We start from the raw sequence: 18,618 nt of genomic DNA, 5'->3' as shown, positions 1-18,618 counted from the left end.
AAGAGTGTTCCCCGAGAGGACTACACTATATTGAGAACTTCTATCTATTCTGGAAACGAGAGGACCTGTTTAAGAGAAATGGCCCCCACCTATGCAGAGGTGGAGTGAGGGTGCTGACAGAGAACCTGCTCCACGCTCTGAGGCATTGGACTGGGCCTGGACAGGGTCCTGAGCAGATAGTTAGAGAAGAGAGGAATGAGAGAAGAATTCCTGCTCCATCAGCCAGAGACCGAGCCAATGTTTCAACATCATAAGCACCACAACCTCAGCCTCCACCAAAGGATTCATCAGCAGCTGCTCCACCACCACCAGCAAAGGATTCAGCTCCAGCTGCTCCACATTCACCTCCACCGCCTCCAGCAAAGGAACAATCTTCAAAGGCCTTGGACCCATCTGTGACAAGCCCAACAACATCCCTGTCATCGCCCCTGCCTTCACACCAGCCCTGGGTTCCCCCTGCAACATATACTCCCACTAAAGATTCATCATTCTCCTTCTCATCTCCACTCTCACCCATGGGCCTTCCCAGCCATTTTGAAAGTCTGATCAAATCAGGCATTAAGATGGCTCCACTCACGCCCAATATAGCAAGGGCTATGCCGACTACACCAACAAAAGCCCCACCACCCATCCCCCCTCGCCTCTCACCTGGTCCCAAACTCTCCTTGGCTACAAAAGCCCCACCACCCATCCAACCTCGCCTTTTACCTGGTATCTCCCATAGCTAGGATGCACTGGGTCTCAGCGTTGCCGGGACTTATTGTCACATTAAAAATCAAACCAACCCGGGGCCCTATGTAAAAAGAGCCCCCCCTAGTGCTATTTCTGTAGTCACATCATCACACAGATGGAAAAACAAAATGCGAGTCAGGCCCAATCTGAGAAATGTGATTCATATTCCCTGTGAAAAGATAAAGCCCAGTCCCACTGAAACTAGTCTGAAACTTGCTGTGCTAAATGTCAGATCCTTATGTAACAAATCTCTCTTAATTAATAATTGTATTTCTTCTTATAATCTTGATTTTATGTTTTTAACTGAAACATGGCTTGGCAAAAACACAGGAAATGTAGTTCTGGTAGAATCTGCTCCACCCAACTTTAAGTTTGAATCTGAAACACGAGAAAACAAAAAAGGGGGTGGAGTCTGTGCTGTCTTTAGAGATGAAATAATTACCCGCAGGTTGTCTTTTGGGGTGTTTTCATCATTTGAGTATGTATCCTTTAAAATGGAGCTAAAACGGTCTCCATCCATTCTCTTCATTGTTTTATACAAGCCTCCCCAGCACTGCCAAAGTTTTATTGATGATTTTACTGAGATGCTTTCAGTCATATGCACAGACTTTGATGGTTTGGTCATTACAGGTGATTTCAATGTGCATGTTGATAATATTTGTGACAGAAACGCTAAAGAGCTTGATGCTGTCCTTGAAACCTTCAGTCTTACTCAGCATGTGAGAGGCCCCACCCACAGCAAAGGACACACTCTAGATCTCATAATTACAAAGGGGGTAAATATTTCAAATGTTAATGTGATCGATGTTGCTCTGTCTGATCATTTCTGTGTCTTCTTTGACCTGTCTGTTTCTCCCAAACCTCCGGTTGGTCCTGCAGTTGTTCAGAGGAGACACATAAGTGATGGCACAGGTGCACTGTTTATGGAAATGATAAACTTTGAAAATGTCTCATGTTCTAATGTAAATGATTTGTTGAACTCTGTTACATCTAGTGTTTTGAATGTTCTGGACACCATCGCCCCTATAAAGGCTAAAATGGTTAAAAATAAGCAGAAGGCGCCGTGGAGAAATGATGATTCGGTCAGGGCACAGAAAAGGGAGTGCCGCAGGGCCGAACGGAAATGGCGCAAGTCAAAGCTCCAGGTTCAAAGAGAGATTTACAAAGAAAAGCTGAACATGTACAACCTAATCTTATGTAGAACTAGGGAAAGATATTTTTCTGAAATAATTGGAAGCTGCAGTAACAACTCGCGTGTCCTGTTTGCCACAGTAAACAGATTAACAAACCCTCCAGCTCAGCTGCCATTAGAACTCATTTCCACATCCAAGTGTAATGAGTTTGCATTATTCTTTAATGACAAAGTTCAGGGCATTAAAAATGCTATAAATCCCACAATGCAAAAAATTACCCTAAAACCACCAAGACACTTAGAGCTAACTCACTTTGCACCAGTAACTGACAAAACTGTCCATGAGATCGTCACCAGTCTGAGTTCATCTACATGCTGCCTTGATGTGTTACCCACCAAATTTCTAAAGTCTGTGCTGAACAGTTTGTTAGCACCACTCACTCACATAGTTAACATGTCGCTTCAATCTGGAACATTCCCAATGTCTTTGAAAACTGCGGTCATAAAGCCTCTCCTAAAGAAGAGCAGTCTTGATGCCGCAGTACTGAGTCATTACCGGCCCATCTCTAATCTACCATTTTGGGGCAAAGTCCTTGAAAAGGTTGTTTACCAACAGCTCACAGATTTCCTCTTAATAAACAACTCATTAGATGTTTTTCAGTCAGGTTTTAGACCTCATCACAGCACTGAGACTGCTCTTGTCAAGGTGACAAATGACATCCGCCTGAACACTGACACGGGCAAAGCCTCAGTCTTAATTCTGTTGGATCTGAGTGCTGCTTTTGACACTGTCGATCATGGGATCCTCTTACAGAGACTAGAGGACTGGGTGGGCATCACTGGCACTGCCCTAAACTGGTTAAGGTCCTATCTGGAAGACAGGAAGTACTTTGTTGAAATTGGTAGCTGTGTCTCAGACCACATGACCCTGACCTGTGGAGTGCCCCAAGGGTCAGTCCTGGGTCCCCTTCTGTTCAACCTCTACATGCTGCCGTTGGGTCAGTTGATACGCAGTGAAAATGTGTCCTATCACAATTATGCAGACGACACTCAGATCTATGTTTCACTATCGGCAGGTGACTATGGACCAGTAGATTCACTCTGTCACTGCATCCAACAGATCAGTGTGTGGATGCAAAACAACTTTCTCCAGCTGAACTCAGACAAGACTGAAATAATCGTTTTTGGCCCACAGAAACAAAGAGAAAGTGTTAGCGGTCACCTCCAGAGTCTCGCTCTAAAACCTACAAACCAAATTAGAAATCTGGGGGTAATAATGGACTCAGACTTGAACTTTAATAGCCACGTCAAATCAATAACATCAGCAGCTTTTTACCATCTAAAAAACATTGCCAAAATCAAAAATATAGTGTCAAAACCAGATTTAGAGAGACTTATCCACGCGTTTGTCTCCAGTAGATTAGACTACTGTAATGGCCTGCTCACTGGCCTCTCCAAACGAGCTGTAAAACAGCTGCAGTACATCCAGAACGCTGCTGCTCGGGTCCTGACTAGAACCAGGAAGTATGATCACATTAGTCCTGTTCTCAGGTCTCTGCACTGGCTCCCTGTGGCTCAGAGAATAGACTTTAAAGCAGCTCTGCTTGTGTACAAGTCTCTCCATGGCCTAGCACCAAAGTACATCTTGGATATGTTAGTGCCATATGAACCATCTCGGACTCTGAGGACCTCGGGGACCGGCCTCCTGCGGGTGCCCAGAGTCAGGACAAAACATGGGGAATCTGCGTTTCAGTTTTATGCAGCTAAAATCTGGAACAGTCTTCCTGAAGATGTGAGACAGGCTTCTACTCTGACAATGTTCAAATCTAAGCTAAAAACAGTTTTGTTTAGCTGCGCATATGACTGAAGGGATTTTTTCTTTGCACTCTTCTCTTTTGTTTGTGATTTTATTAGTTTAGAAAATCAGTTGGATTGATAATTTTTAATTTAGTTAATTTTATTGTAGTTAATTTTTATCGTTGCACTCTTCTCTTTTGTTTGTGATTTTATTAGTTTAGAAAATCAGTTGGATTGATAATTTTTAATTTAGTTAATTTTATTGTATTTCTGTAATTTCTTTGTGATTTGAATGCATTTTTCCTGCTGTGTGAAGCACTTTGAATTGCCTTGTGTATGAAATGTGCTCTACAAATAAACTTGCCTTGCCTTGCCTTGCCTAAATTGCCTATCCCGAACTGAACCAGAATTTAAGTAGAACTAGACCCGAACTGACCAGGTCTGAACCAGGACTGACTCAGAGGCAAAACAGGCCTAAACGACTAAACAAGACCAAACCAGGTCTAAAATTGTGCTAAACCAGAATTAAACCAGTGAACAAGATTTTTATTTTTTTTACGATGGGTTGTGGGCCAGATAAAATGTTGAATAACTCTAAAGTCAGTATAAAACTATGAAGAGAAATCTGTGACTCCAGGTCTTATTTTCACTACGTTTAAACTCTTGGTATTAGTTCTAACAGAAATGAGGCTTCTGATCCGTCCCACTCCTCTCCTCACTTTGTACTGAGCAAAGCACCTCGGAATCAGATTTAAACTAGCCAGGCGTAGCTCCAGAGGTCAGAGGTCAGGCGAGATCAGGCGAGTGGACCGTGTGAGTGCATCTTCTGTCTGTGGTGTACTAAACGCAGGTATGTTTGTCTCACCCCTCGGCCGGCTGGTTCGGGGCGTAGTCCCAAACTTCTTCTTCTGCTGCGATGAAAATTTCTCGGGTCTCGCCGTGGGGGCGGGGCTTGTGCACGTTCGGGAAACACTTCTTTATCTCAAACATGGCCTGCATCCCAGCTACAACACCGAGAGAAACGTTAAGTAACATCTGCAAGATTGTACTGTCTAATAAACAATTATGATTTTGGTGTGATCAGTGAAATGGATTTAGGCTCTTCATTTTCAGCTGTTCCGTCCACTTCCCACTGGATGTTTGAGGCGTCCTACCCATGAGGTGGTCGTTGACGCTGCAGGAGAGCAGCCAGTGCCCCTCGTTGTCCGCATCCATCTCGGCCATAGACGTGGCGCCGGGGAACAGGCTGATGGTGTCCGTGTGGCGCCCCTCTGTGGTCAGCACCTGCCCGTGGAAGTGGACCGAGTGCATGTCCACCTGCAAGAACAGGACCAGCGCAGAAGAGACATTTACATCTGTTACAGTCTCGTGGCTCTTTATCCGCGAGAACGACGTGAGCGCTTTCCCTCCGAGATGTCGTTCTGCTGAGGTTGATCTTTTCAGAAACCGCAGAAACGTTTGAACGTGTCTGTGAAGTCAAGTTACGATTAACAACAAAATGAATCCGGTGTGGAAAATGCAGGAACCAAAACTCCTGCCGTGGACACGATCAATGGATACCTTTGGAGTATGGTTTTGGGGCAGGAAAAAAGGCCGTAACAAGGAAGTGGATGACACAAACTGCACCAATGATCGAGGACTGGGCCGAGATCGTGGCAGGCATCAGACAAATGGAAAAAAATGACATTTGGACTTGATTTGGAAATGGACAAATTTGACCGACTTTGGACCAAATGGAACTTTAGTCGATGTTTAATTGTGTTTTTCTTTCACTTTATTCTCCCTGGTTGTTTTGTGTTTTGTTCTATTCTGTTTATAGAATCGGAAAAAAAGAAGATATATATATAAAAATGAAAGATCAGGAACATAAACATTCCTGAAGTGAAGCTTTTGTTGTGAAAAACGCGCTTCACTCTCGACAACACACTGAGTCGTGGCTTTAGTAGATTATGGAAAAGATGTTGCGATGTTCTTTTGCTGGAACCAGAAAAGTTCTAAATGTGTGAACAGAAGCTGGCGGCTGATAAAAAAAAACACCTCAATCACTATTAATCCATTCGTTTTCAGCGTGAGAAAAGCGAGGTGTGATGGTGCCTCTCGCAGACTTCAGAGCGCTGATTAGAAACACGTGTAAATCACAAAATATCAGATTGTTTACTTTACCTCGTTGCCCAGCGTCATCAGATGCCAGAAGATCTTGTTCCCTTGGCACATGCTCAGTCCGGGCAGGTTCCCAAACACATAACCGTTGATCGCTGCGTCACAAAGACATGAGAACCACGCTTGAAACACCAGCGTTTTTTCAGAGTTCCTTCTTCTCACCGTGCATCATGTTGCTCTCCATGAAGCCCTCGTCCTCCTTCAGACCCTTGGCCGGATACGTGATGTACGTCCGGATGTTCTCGTCCACGTACCAGCTCAAGTTCTCGTCCAGGACCATGAAGAGCAGCGAGTACACGTAGTCCCCTGAACTGTCTCCATGAAGATCCAACTTTCCTACAGGAGCAGCAGTGTCATTACAGTCAGAGGGCGTCAAGTGCTCCGAGGGGCACCAACCTGACCGGGCAGTTTGGATTGAATCTCAGCGTACTTCAAGTATTTCAGACAGATTTTGAGAACTATTAAAGTGTTGGTTATTTGATTTTTTTTTTTGCTAAAAGTTGGTACTAAAACAAACCCCTCAAACCAAAAGTACTTTCTGCTTTTCAGTCCAGTTCAAACATACAGTGGAGTAGAAAGTACTGATTGCTGCTCTAAAATGTATTGACATAAAAGTAAAAAGTATACACTGTAAAAGTTGCCAAAGGAATAGGAAAAAAAATCTAAAGATTTTGAATTTGAAACTTCTAATAAGGCATTTTAATGTTTGAAAATTGACAAAATTGCACATATTTAAATCTGAAAAAATGGGCGGAACCAGATTTAAATGACTTGGATCATTTTGTTGGCATTTTAGACACAAAAACATTTACAGAAGGGATTTTGAATTTCTTAATCAGTTTTTGAGTAAACTTGATCTGACTGAAAATTTGCCACAAAACATCTAATTTTGCCCCATTTTTCACCTCAGATTTTAGATTTTAAACTTTAAAAATTAGACTTGGAATGATATATCTAAAGTTTTATGGATGAAGTGAATTAAGTTCAATAATAAAAACCTTTAGGTGCAGATTGTACTTTTTCCTCTGCACTTTCCACCACAGCTTCTGAGAGACTAAATATTGTTCCGTAATGCTGCTTTGACCTCCAGACCTTTCTTGCAGATGACGAGGGGCCCGACGAGCCCGGAGGCGATGTCCCGGGGGGCGGAGGTGTGAGAGTGGTAGAAGCGGGTCAGGCAGTTCGGGTCGTCTCTTGTGGGACTGTGCTCCTCAGGGAGAGTCCACTCATACACGTGCGTACCACCAGGGGCCACCGCGTCGTCCCGCTTCATCCCAGCATCCGTCCCGTCAGGGTAGAACGCTCCTGGACAGAGATTAGTCCAGAGGTTAGATCAGAGATTAGGTTGGAGAGTTGCTGGAGTTGAGTCAGTGTGTTTGTTGGCCTCACCCTCGTTGCTCTTGCTGTAGTTGAGTCAGTGTGTTTGTTAGCCTCACCCTCGTTGCTCTTGCTGTAGTTGAGTCAGTGTGTTTGTTAGCCTCACCCTCGTTGCTCTTGCTGTAGTTGAGTCAGTGTGTTTGTTGGCCTCATCCTCGTTGCTCTTGCTGTAGTTGAGTCAGTGTGTTTGTTGGCCTCACCCTCGTTGCTCTTGCTGTAGTTGAGTCAGTGTGTTTGTTGGCCTCACCCTCGTTGCTCTTGCTGTAGTTGAGTCAGTGTGTTTGTTGGCCTCATCCTCGTTGCTCTTGCTGTAGTTGAGTCAGTGTGTTTGTTGGCCTCACCCTCGTTGCTCTTGCTGTAGTTGAGTCAGTGTGTTTGTTGGCCTCATCCTCGTTGCTCCTGCTGTAGTTGAGTCAGTGTGTTTGTTGGCCTCATCCTCGTTGCTCTTGCTGTAGTTGAGTCAGTGTGTTTGTTGGCCTCATCCTCGTTGCTCTTGCTGTAGTTGAGTCAGTGTGTTTGTTGGCCTCACCCTCGTTGCTCTTGCTGTAGTTGAGTCAGTGTGTTTGTTAGCCTCACCCTCGTTGCTCTTGCTTTAGTTGAGTCAGTGTGTTTGTTGGCCTCACCCTCGTTGCTCTTGCTGTAGTTGAGTCAGTGTGTTTGTTAGCCTCACCCTCGTTGCTCTTGCTGTAGTTGAGTCAGTGTGTTTGTTAGCCTCACCCTCGTTGCTCTTGCTGTAGTTGAGTCAGTGTGTTTGTTGGCCTCACCCTCGTTGCTCTTGCTGTAGTTGAGTCAGTGTGTTTGTTGGCCTCACCCTCGTTGCTCCTGCTGTAGTTGAGTCAGTGTGTTTGTTGGCCTCATCCTCGTTGCGCTTGCTGTAGTTGAGTCAGTGTGTTTGTTGGCCTCATCCTCGTTGCTCTTGCTGTAGTTGAGTCAGTGTGTTTGTTGGCCTCATCCTCGTTGCTCTTGCTGTAGTTGAGTCAGTGTGTTTGTTGGCCTCACCCTCGTTGCTCTTGCTGTAGTTGAGTCAGTGTGTTTGTTAGCCTCACCCTCGTTGCTCTTGCTGTAGTTGAGTCAGTGTGTTTGTTGGCCTCACCCTCGTTGCTCTTGCTGTAGTTGAGTCAGTGTGTTTGTTGGCCTCACCCTCGTTGCTCTTGCTGTAGTTGAGTCAGTGTGTTTGTTGGCCTCACCCTCGTTGCTCTTGCTGTAGTTGAGTCAGTGTGTTTGTTGGCCTCACCCTCGTTGCTCCTGCTGTAGTTGAGTCAGTGTGTTTGTTGGCCTCATCCTCGTTGCTCTTGCTGTAGTTGAGTCAGTGTGTTTGTTGGCCTCATCCTCGTTGCTCTTGCTGTAGTTGAGTCAGTGTGTTTGTTGGCCTCATCCTCGTTGCTCCTGCTGTAGTTGAGTCAGTGTGTTTGTTAGCCTCATCCTCGTTGCTCCTGCTGTAGTTGAGTCAGTGTGTTTGTTAGCCTCATCCTCGTTGCTCCTGCTGTAGTTGAGTCAGTGTGTTTGTTAGCTTCATCCTCGTTGCTCCTGCTGTAGTTGAGTCAGTGTGTTTGTTGGCCTCACCCTCGTTGCTCTTGCTGTAGTTGAGTCAGTGTGTTTGTTAGCCTCACCCTCGTTGCTCTTGCTGTAGTTGAGTCAGTGTGTTTGTTGGCCTCATCCTCGTTGCTCTTGCTGTAGTTGAGTCAGTGTGTTTGTTAGCCTCACCCTCGTTGCTCTTGCTGTAGTTGAGTCAGTGTGTTTGTTGGCCTCACCCTCGTTGCTCTTGCTGTAGTTGAGTCAGTGTGTTTGTTGGCCTCACCCTCGTTGCTCTTGCTGTAGTTGAGTCAGTGTGTTTGTTAGCCTCACCCTCGTTGCTCTTGCTGTTGTTAAGTCAGTGTGTTTGTTGGCCTCATCCTCGTTGCTCTTGCTGTAGTTGAGTCAGTGTGTTTGTTGGCCTCACCCTCGTTGCTCTTGCTGTAGTTGAGTCAGTGTGTTTGTTGGCCTCACCCTCGTTGCTCTTGCTGTAGTTGAGTCAGTGTGTTTGTTGGCCTCACCCTCGTTGCTCTTGCTGTAGTTGAGTCAGTGTGTTTGTTAGCCTCACCCTCGTTGCTCTTGCTGTAGTTGAGTCCGTGTGGGTGGATGCTGTAGGGCCGCGACGCTGCGTTTCGGAGCTGCACTGTGATCGTGTCCCCCTCCTCTGCCATGATGAGGGGCCCCAGGAGCCCCAGCCACTCTGGTTTGGTGATCTCTGTCCTGTAGAGGGCGTCCGTGTACTGCTTGTACACGGCCTTTTTATAAATGGAGCCGATTCTCTGAGGGCCGCGTTTGAGAAACGTCGAGGCTTCTCTGGAATCAGACAAACAAAACGCACTTTAGAGGAGGCGGGGCTTGTTCTCAGTCACACTCTGTAAACAGTGACATCATCATCGAAAGTTTAAGTGGCCATCACAAGAAAGTAACAATTACAAATACTCATATCACGTACTGTAATTGAGAACATTTTGTGAGTAATTGTTATTTTTTGCAGTACATTTGTTGTACTTGTAGCATGTATTGTACTTTTCGGACTTTAAGCCGCTACTTTTTCCCACGCTTTGAACCCCATAATACAGCACCTACTACAGCACATACTACAGCTAATACTACAGCACATACTACAGCTCATACTACAGCTCATACTACAGCTCATACTACAGCTAATACTACAGCACATACTACAGCTCATACTACAGCTCATACTGCAGCTCATACTACAGCTCATACTACAGCACATACTACAGCACATACTACAGCTAATACTACAGCACATACTACAGCACATACTACAGCTCATACTACAGCTCATACTACAGCACATACTACAGCTCATACTACAGCACATACTACAGCACCTACTACAGCTAATACTACAGCTCATACTACAAGTCATACTACAGCTCATACTACAGCTCATAATACAGCACATACTACAGCACATACTACAGCTCATACTACAGCTCATACTACAGCTCATACTACAGCACATACTACAGCACATACTACAGCACATACTACAGGTCATACTACAGCACATACTACAGCTAATACTACAGCACATACTACAGCTCATACTACAGCTCATACTACAGCACATACTACAGCTCATACTACAGCTCATACTACAGCTTATACTACAGCTCATACTACAGCACATACTACAGCACATACTACAGCACATACTACAGCTAATACTACAGCACATACTACAGCACATACTACAGCTAATACTACAGCTCATACTACAGCACATACTACAGCACATACTACAGCACATACTACAGCTAATACTACAGCACATACTACAGCTCATACTACAGCTCATACTACAGCACATACTACAGCTCATACTACAGCTCATACTACAGCACATACTACAGCTCATACTACAGCACATACTACAGCTCATACTACAGCTCATACTACAGCACATACTACAGCACATACTACAGCTCATACTACAGCTCATACTACAGCTCATACTACAGCACATACTACAGCTCATACTACAGCACATACTACAGCACATACTACAGCTCATACTACAGCACATACTACAGCTCATACTACAGCTCATACTACAGCACTTACTACAGCTCATACTACAGCACATACTACAGCTCATACTACAGCACATACTACAGCACATACTACAGCTCATACTACAAGTCATACTACAGCACATACTACAGCTAATACTACAGCACATACTACAGCTCATACTACAGTTCATACTACAGCACATACTACAGCTCATACTACAGCTCATACTACAGCACATACTACAGCTAATACTACAGCACATACTACAGCTCATACTACAGCTCATACTACAGCACATACTACAGCACATACTACAGCTAATACTACAGCACATACTACAGCACATACTACAGCTCATACTACAGCTCATACTACAGCACATACTACAGCACATACTACAGCACATACTACAGCTCATACTACAGCTCAAACTACAGCACATACTACAGCACATACTACAGCTAATACTACAGCTCATACTACAGATCATACTACAGCTCATACTACAGCTCATAATACAGCACATACTACAGCACATACTACAGCTCATACTACAGCTCATACTACAGCTCATACTACAGCACATACTACAGCACATACTACAGCACATACTACAAGTCATACTACAGCACATACTACAGCTAATACTACAGCACATACTACAGCTCATACTACAGCTCATACTACAGCACATACTACAGCTCATACTACAGCTCATACTACAGCTTATACTACAGCTCATACTACAGCACATACTACAGCACATACTACAGCACATACTACAGCTAATACTACAGCACATACTACAGCACATACTACAGCTAATACTACAGCTCATACTACAGCACATACTACAGCACATACTACAGCACATACTACAGCTAATACTACAGCACATACTACAGCTCATACTACAGCTCATACTACAGCACATACTACAGCTCATACTACAGCTCATACTACAGCACATACTACAGCTCATACTACAGCACATACTACAGCTCATAGTACAGCTCATACTACAGCACATACTACAGCACATACTACAGCTCATACTACAGCTCATACTACAGCTCATACTACAGCACATACTACAGCTCATACTACAGCACATACTACAGCACATACTACAGCTCATACTACAGCACATACTACAGCTCATACTACAGCACATACTACAGCACATACTACAGCTCATACTACAGCTCATACTACAGCACTTACTACAGCTCATACTACAGCACATACTACAGCTCATACTACAGCACATACTACAGCTCATACTACAGCTCATACTACAGCACATACTACAGCTCATAATACAGCACATACTACAGCTCATACTACAGCTCATACTACAGCTCATACTACAGCATATACTACAGCTCATACTACAGCTCATACTACAGTACCTACTACAGCTAATACTACAGCACATACTACAGCACATACTACAGCACATACTACAGCTCATACTACAGCACATACTACAGCTCATACTACAAGTCATACTACAGCACATACTACAAGTCATACTACAGCACTTACTACAAGTCATACTACAGCACATACTACAGCACATACTACAAGTCACACTACAAGTCATACTACAGCACATACTACAGCACATACTACAAGTCATACTACAAGTCATACTACAGCACTTACTACAGCTAATACTACAGCACATACTACAGCTCATACTACAGCTCATACTACAGCACATACTACAGCACATACTACAGCTCATACTACAAGTCATACTACAGCACATACTACAGCACATACTACAAGTCATACTACAGCACATACTACAAGTCATACTACAGCACTTACTACAGCTAATACTACAGCACATACTGCAGCTCATACTACAGCTCATACTACAGCACATACTGCAGCACATACTACAGCTCATACTACAGCACATACTACAGCTCATACTACAAGTCATACTACAGCTCATACTACAGCACTTACTACAGCTCATACTACAGCACATACTACAGCACATACTACAGCTCATACTACAGCACATACTACAGCTCATACTACAGCACATACTACAGCTCATACTACAAGTCATACTACAGCTCATACTACAGCACTTACTACAGCTCATACTACAGCACATACTACAGCACATACTACAAGTCATACTACAGCACATACTACAGCTAATACTACAGCACATACTACAGCACATACTACAGTACATACTACAAGTCATACTACAGCACATACTACAGCTAATACTACAGCACATACTACAGCTCATACTACAGCTCATACTACAGCACATACTACAGCTCATACTACAGCTCATACTACAGCACATACTACAGCTCATACTACAGCTCATACTACAGCTCATACTACAGCACATACTACAGCTCATACTACAGCACATACTACAGCTCATACTACAGCTCATACTACAGCACATACTACAGCTCATACTACAGCTCATACTACAGCACATACTACAGCACATACTACAGCTCATACTACAAGTCATACTACAGCACATACTACAGCTAATACTACAGCACATACTACAGCTCATACTACAGCTCATACTACAGCACATACTACAGCTCATACTACAGCTCATACTACAGCACATACTACAGCTAATACTACAGCACATACTACAGCTCATACTACAGCTCATACTACAGCACATACTACAGCACATACTACAGCTAATACTACAGCACATACTACAGCACATACTACAGCTCATACTACAGCTCATACTACAGCACATACTACAGCTCATACTACAGCACATACTACAGCTCATACTACAGCTCATACTACAGCTTATACTACAGCTCATACTACAGCACATACTACAGCACATACTACAGCACATACTACAGCTAATACTACAACACATACTACAGCACATACTACAGCTAATACTACAGCTCATACTACAGCACATACTACAGCACATACTACAGCACATACTACAGCTAATACTACAGCACATACTACAGCTCATACTACAGCTCATACTACAGCACATACTACAGCTCATACTACAGCTCATACTACAGCACATACTACAGCTCATACTACAGCACATACTACAGCTCATACTACAGCTCATACTACAGCACATACTACAGCACATACTACAGCTCATACTACAGCTCATACTACAGCTCATACTACAGCACATACTACAGCTCATACTACAGCACATACTACAGCACATACTACAGCTCATACTACAGCACATACTACAGCTCATACTACAGCACATACTACAGCACATACTACAGCTCATACTACAGCTCATACTACAGCACTTACTACAGCTCATACTACAGCACATACTACAGCTCATACTACAGCACATACTACAGCTCATACTACAGCTCATACTACAGCACATACTACAGCTCATAATACAGCACATACTACAGCTCATACTACAGCTCATACTACAGCTCATACTACAGCATATACTACAGCTCATACTACAGCTCATACTACAGTACCTACTACAGCTAATACTACAGCACATACTACAGCACATACTACAGCACATACTACAGCTCATACTACAGCACATACTACAGCTCATACTACAAGTCATACTACAGCACATACTACAAGTCATACTACAGCACTTACTACAAGTCATACTACAGCACATACTACAGCACATACTACAAGTCACACTACAAGTCATACTACAGCACATACTACAGCACATACTACAAGTCATACTACAGCACATACTACAAGTCATACTACAGCACTTACTACAGCTAATACTACAGCACATACTACAGCTCATACTACAGCTCATACTACAGTACCTACTACAGCTAATACTACAGCACATACTACAGCACATACTACAGCACATACTACAGCTCATACTACAGCACATACTACAGCTCATACTACAGCTCATACTACAGCACATACTACAGCTCATAATACAGCTCATACTACAGCACATACTACAAGTCATACTACAGCACATACTACAGCACATACTACAGCTCATACTACAAGTCATACTACAGCACATACTACAGCACATACTACAAGTCATACTACAGCACATACTACAAGTCATACTACAGCACTTACTACAGCTAATACTACAGCACATACTACAGCTCATACTACAGCTCATACTACAGCACATACTGCAGCACATACTACAGCTCATACTACAGCACATACTACAGCTCATACTACAAGTCATACTACAGCTCATACTACAGCACTTACTACAGCTCATACTACAGCACATACTACAGCACATACTACAGCTCATACTACAGCACATACTACAGCTCATACTACAGCACATACTACAAGTCATACTACAGCACATACTACAGCTAATACTACAGCACATACTACAGCATATACTACAGCACATACTACAAGTCATACTACAGCACATACTACAGCTAATACTACAGCACATACTACAGCTCATACTACAGCTCATACTACAGCACATACTACAGCTCATACTACAGCTCATACTACAGCACATACTACAGCTCATACTACAGCTCATACTACAGCTCATACTACAGCACATACTACAGCTCATACTACAGCACATACTACAGCTCATACTACAGCTCATACTACAGCATATACTACAGCTCATACTACAGCTCATACTACAGCACATACTACAGCACATACTACAGCTCATACTACAAGTCATACTACAGCACATACTACAGCTAATACTACAGCACATACTACAGCTCATACTACAGCTCATACTACAGCACATACTACAGCTCATACTACAGCTCATACTACAGCACATACTACAGCTAATACTACAGCACATACTACAGCTCATACTACAGCTCATACTACAGCACATACTACAGCTCATACTACAGCTCATACTACAGCACATACTACAGTACCTACTACAGCTAATACTACAGCACATACTACAGCACATACTACAGCACATACTACAGCTCATACTACAGCACATACTACAGCTCATACTACAGCACATACTACAGCACATACTACAGCTCATACTACAGCACATACTACAGCTCATACTACAGCTCATACTACAGCACATACTACAGCACATACTACAGCTCATACTACAGCACATACTACAGCTCATACTACAGCACATACTACAGCACATACTACAGCTCATACTACAGCACATACTACAGCTCATACTACAGCACATACTACAGCTCATACTACAGCTAATACTACAGCTCATACTACAGCACATACTACAGCACATACTACAGCTCATACTACAGCACATACTACAGCACATACTACAGCTCATACTACAGGACATACAACTCAGCCAAAAAATGCATAATAGAGTAGAAAAAAACATATACAACTTGCACAGGAGTATGAAATGCAGTCGCGTGTGAAAGTGTGAGAAGTGTGAAAATAACAAATACCGTATTTTCCGGACTATAAGTCGCACCTTTTTTCATAGTTTTGGCCAGGGTGCGACTCATACTTATACTTATACTCCGGAGCGACTTATATTTGATATTATTTGTTATTTTCACACTTGCAACTGCATTTCATACTCCAGTGCGACTTATATATGTTTTTTTCTTCTCTATTATCCATTCTTTGGCAGGTGCGACTTATACTCCGGTGCGACTTATAGTTTGGAAAATACAGTAATATGTATATTATAATAGTATGAGTATAAATATAACTTAGTAGTAAGTCGCACCCCGGCCAAAACTATCAAAACGGAAAACATTTTGTGACGATAAGAATTGTTCCAATAGTACACCAGAAAGTACAGTAGTTAAAAATAAACGGTACTTGAGAATAAACATGAGGAACACAACAAAATGGGCCCGGCTCTGGCATAAGAAAGAAGGGAAACATAATTATAATCAGTGTAATCGAAATGAAAAATAAAGTTCTCTTAATATTCAGACTGAGATCAAAACTGCTCAGAGAGATAAAGGTCAACATGTCACACCAAAAGGTCAAGGTCGGGCCCCAAACCGTGTCCTTCTGACGCCGACGTTCAAAATGGCACAAATGAAACGCCGCGCCGGACTCACTCGTCCTCGGGCAGCGTGCGGTTCTGGACGACGTTCATGCCGCTCGGCGCGTAGTTCCACGACGTCTCCTCGATCCGCAGGAAGTACGTCCTGGTCACGGCCGACACGTGGAGCGCCGCGCAGCCAAGCAGCGCCAGCCGCACCAACAGCAGCGCCGGGGCCGACATGTTCAACCACCGACGAACGAGCGAAAATGAGACGATCGTGAGGACGGTCCGAGAGAGGTTCGAGAGAGGTCCGAGAGAGGTCCGAGAGAGGTCCGAGAGAGGTCTAAGAGAGGTCTGAGCGAGATCCGAGCGAGGTCTGACCACCGCAGTCCGAGTCCAGACCGCTTTTATACGAGTCCAGGTCACGGCAGCAGACGGCGAGGACACGCGGGTCACTGACCGGGTACAAGCATAAACAGACCAATCGCAGGACAGAATGAGACCCAGAGTTACGTAAAGACTCCACATTTCACACCCGGGTTTGAATTAAAAAACAGCCCACGGTTAACTTTGGACGTTTCAGAATGTGTTTACGAGAAAGATGAGACAATGTGCGTCGCCGTAACAACGATTCAGACTCGATTTTGTTGTAAAAACCTTCTTTGAAATGGCAGATTCTTTAATATTCCCTCTTTAAAGATGCTACAACTGTTGAGCAAAAAGTCTAATTTGGTGCTGTTTATAAGATATTTATCTGTAGCCTTGGTTTTGAAGTGATTTATTAATTTTTATTTATGTATCTTGAGTTGTTTTTATCTACATTGGAACATAAATAACATCCTTGTTGACAGTTGAATGAGTTAAACCACAAATGCAAGAACAAAAACCTGTAATAATGAAAGAAAACATATTCAATCGCTCATTAATAACATCATGTAGTGTAATGTATTGAGCTTCCTGTTTGCTTTCTTCAGACATAATAAACCTGAGGACGATAAGGAAGTAAAGTTATGTCGTTTGTGACTTATTTATTACATTGCAATATAATAAAGATATTTTACAAGGTCATGGATGATATTATAACTTTTATTTTTAAATTTTCTTCACAAACTGCCACTTGACTTATGTAAATGTGTAATAAATATTTACCACAGGTTCAATTCCATTAATCTAAGTCATAATAATCATAGGCAAGGCAAGGCAAGTTTATTTGTAGAGCACATTTCATACACAAGGCAATTCAAAGTGCTTCACACAGCAGGAAAAATACATTCAAATCACAAAGAAATTACAGAAATACAATAAAATTAACTAAATTAAAAATTATCAATCCAACTGATTTTCTAAACTAATAAAATCACAAACAAAAGATAATAATAATAATAATAATAATAAGAACATGGGAACCTGTAATATGCACTTCAAGCAGGGTCCAGATGTATTTGGTGGAAGTATTGTTCGACTTCAGAGCAATATCTACTTTATCATTTGGGATGTAATGATTTAAATGAAAGTTAAAGAGGAATAACAGAGTGATTCGGATGGGTGCAGGTCCAGAGTTCACTGTGAGTTTGCTCTAAATAAACATGACATTGGAAACTCCCGTGTCAGTGAGTCTGGACACGTTACACAACAGCAGCTTTTTCTATTTTTTCTCTGCTGCTCATTTCACTCTTTTTCCTTGTCATATTTTAGTGTCGAGTCAACAATTTATCTTATTCTAGTGTAGCGTCAACAATATATGTGTTTTGAAGGCGTTTGACCCTGTAAAAGTCATATTTAGATTTTTGATTTGTATTATTATTGTTTAAATGTTAAGGTAAGACAGAAAACATATTTTATTTATTTATTTTAT

The 18,618-nt window shown here is 42.7% G+C and overlaps 1 protein-coding gene across 3 annotated transcripts in view; it reads right to left on the bottom strand.

Moving 5' to 3' along the window:
- Nucleotides 1–17,037, bottom strand: part of cp (ceruloplasmin) — a 33,238-nt gene extending 16,201 nt beyond the window's left edge. For 2 of the 3 annotated variants that reach the window (XM_072439412.1, XM_072439413.1), the window contains exons 1-7: nucleotides 16,837–17,037; nucleotides 9,279–9,523; nucleotides 6,914–7,126; nucleotides 5,984–6,157; nucleotides 5,825–5,916; nucleotides 4,816–4,978; nucleotides 4,527–4,665 (exon numbers count right to left, since the gene is read on the bottom strand). In XM_072439412.1, the coding sequence (XP_072295513.1) occupies nucleotides 4,527–4,665; nucleotides 4,816–4,978; nucleotides 5,825–5,916; nucleotides 5,984–6,157; nucleotides 6,914–7,126; nucleotides 9,279–9,523; nucleotides 16,837–17,003 (1,193 nt within the window). In that variant the 5' untranslated portion in view covers nucleotides 17,004–17,037. Of the gene's footprint in view, nucleotides 1–4,526; nucleotides 4,666–4,815; nucleotides 4,979–5,824; nucleotides 5,917–5,983; nucleotides 6,158–6,913; nucleotides 7,127–7,210; nucleotides 7,252–9,278; nucleotides 9,524–16,836 lie in introns of those variants that run through there. The other variant, XM_072439414.1, reaches the window with a different exon arrangement.
- Nucleotides 17,038–18,618: the final 1,581 nt, after the last annotated feature.

This window comes from Eucyclogobius newberryi, unplaced genomic scaffold (genome assembly GCF_026437365.1).
Source record: "Eucyclogobius newberryi isolate DKJ021-1_F unplaced genomic scaffold, fEucNew1.0.hap1 SCAF_9, whole genome shotgun sequence".
In the NCBI taxonomy this organism is placed as follows: Eukaryota; Metazoa; Chordata; class Actinopteri; order Gobiiformes; family Gobiidae; genus Eucyclogobius; species Eucyclogobius newberryi.
This window is presented reverse-complemented; position numbering and strand designations above follow the sequence as displayed.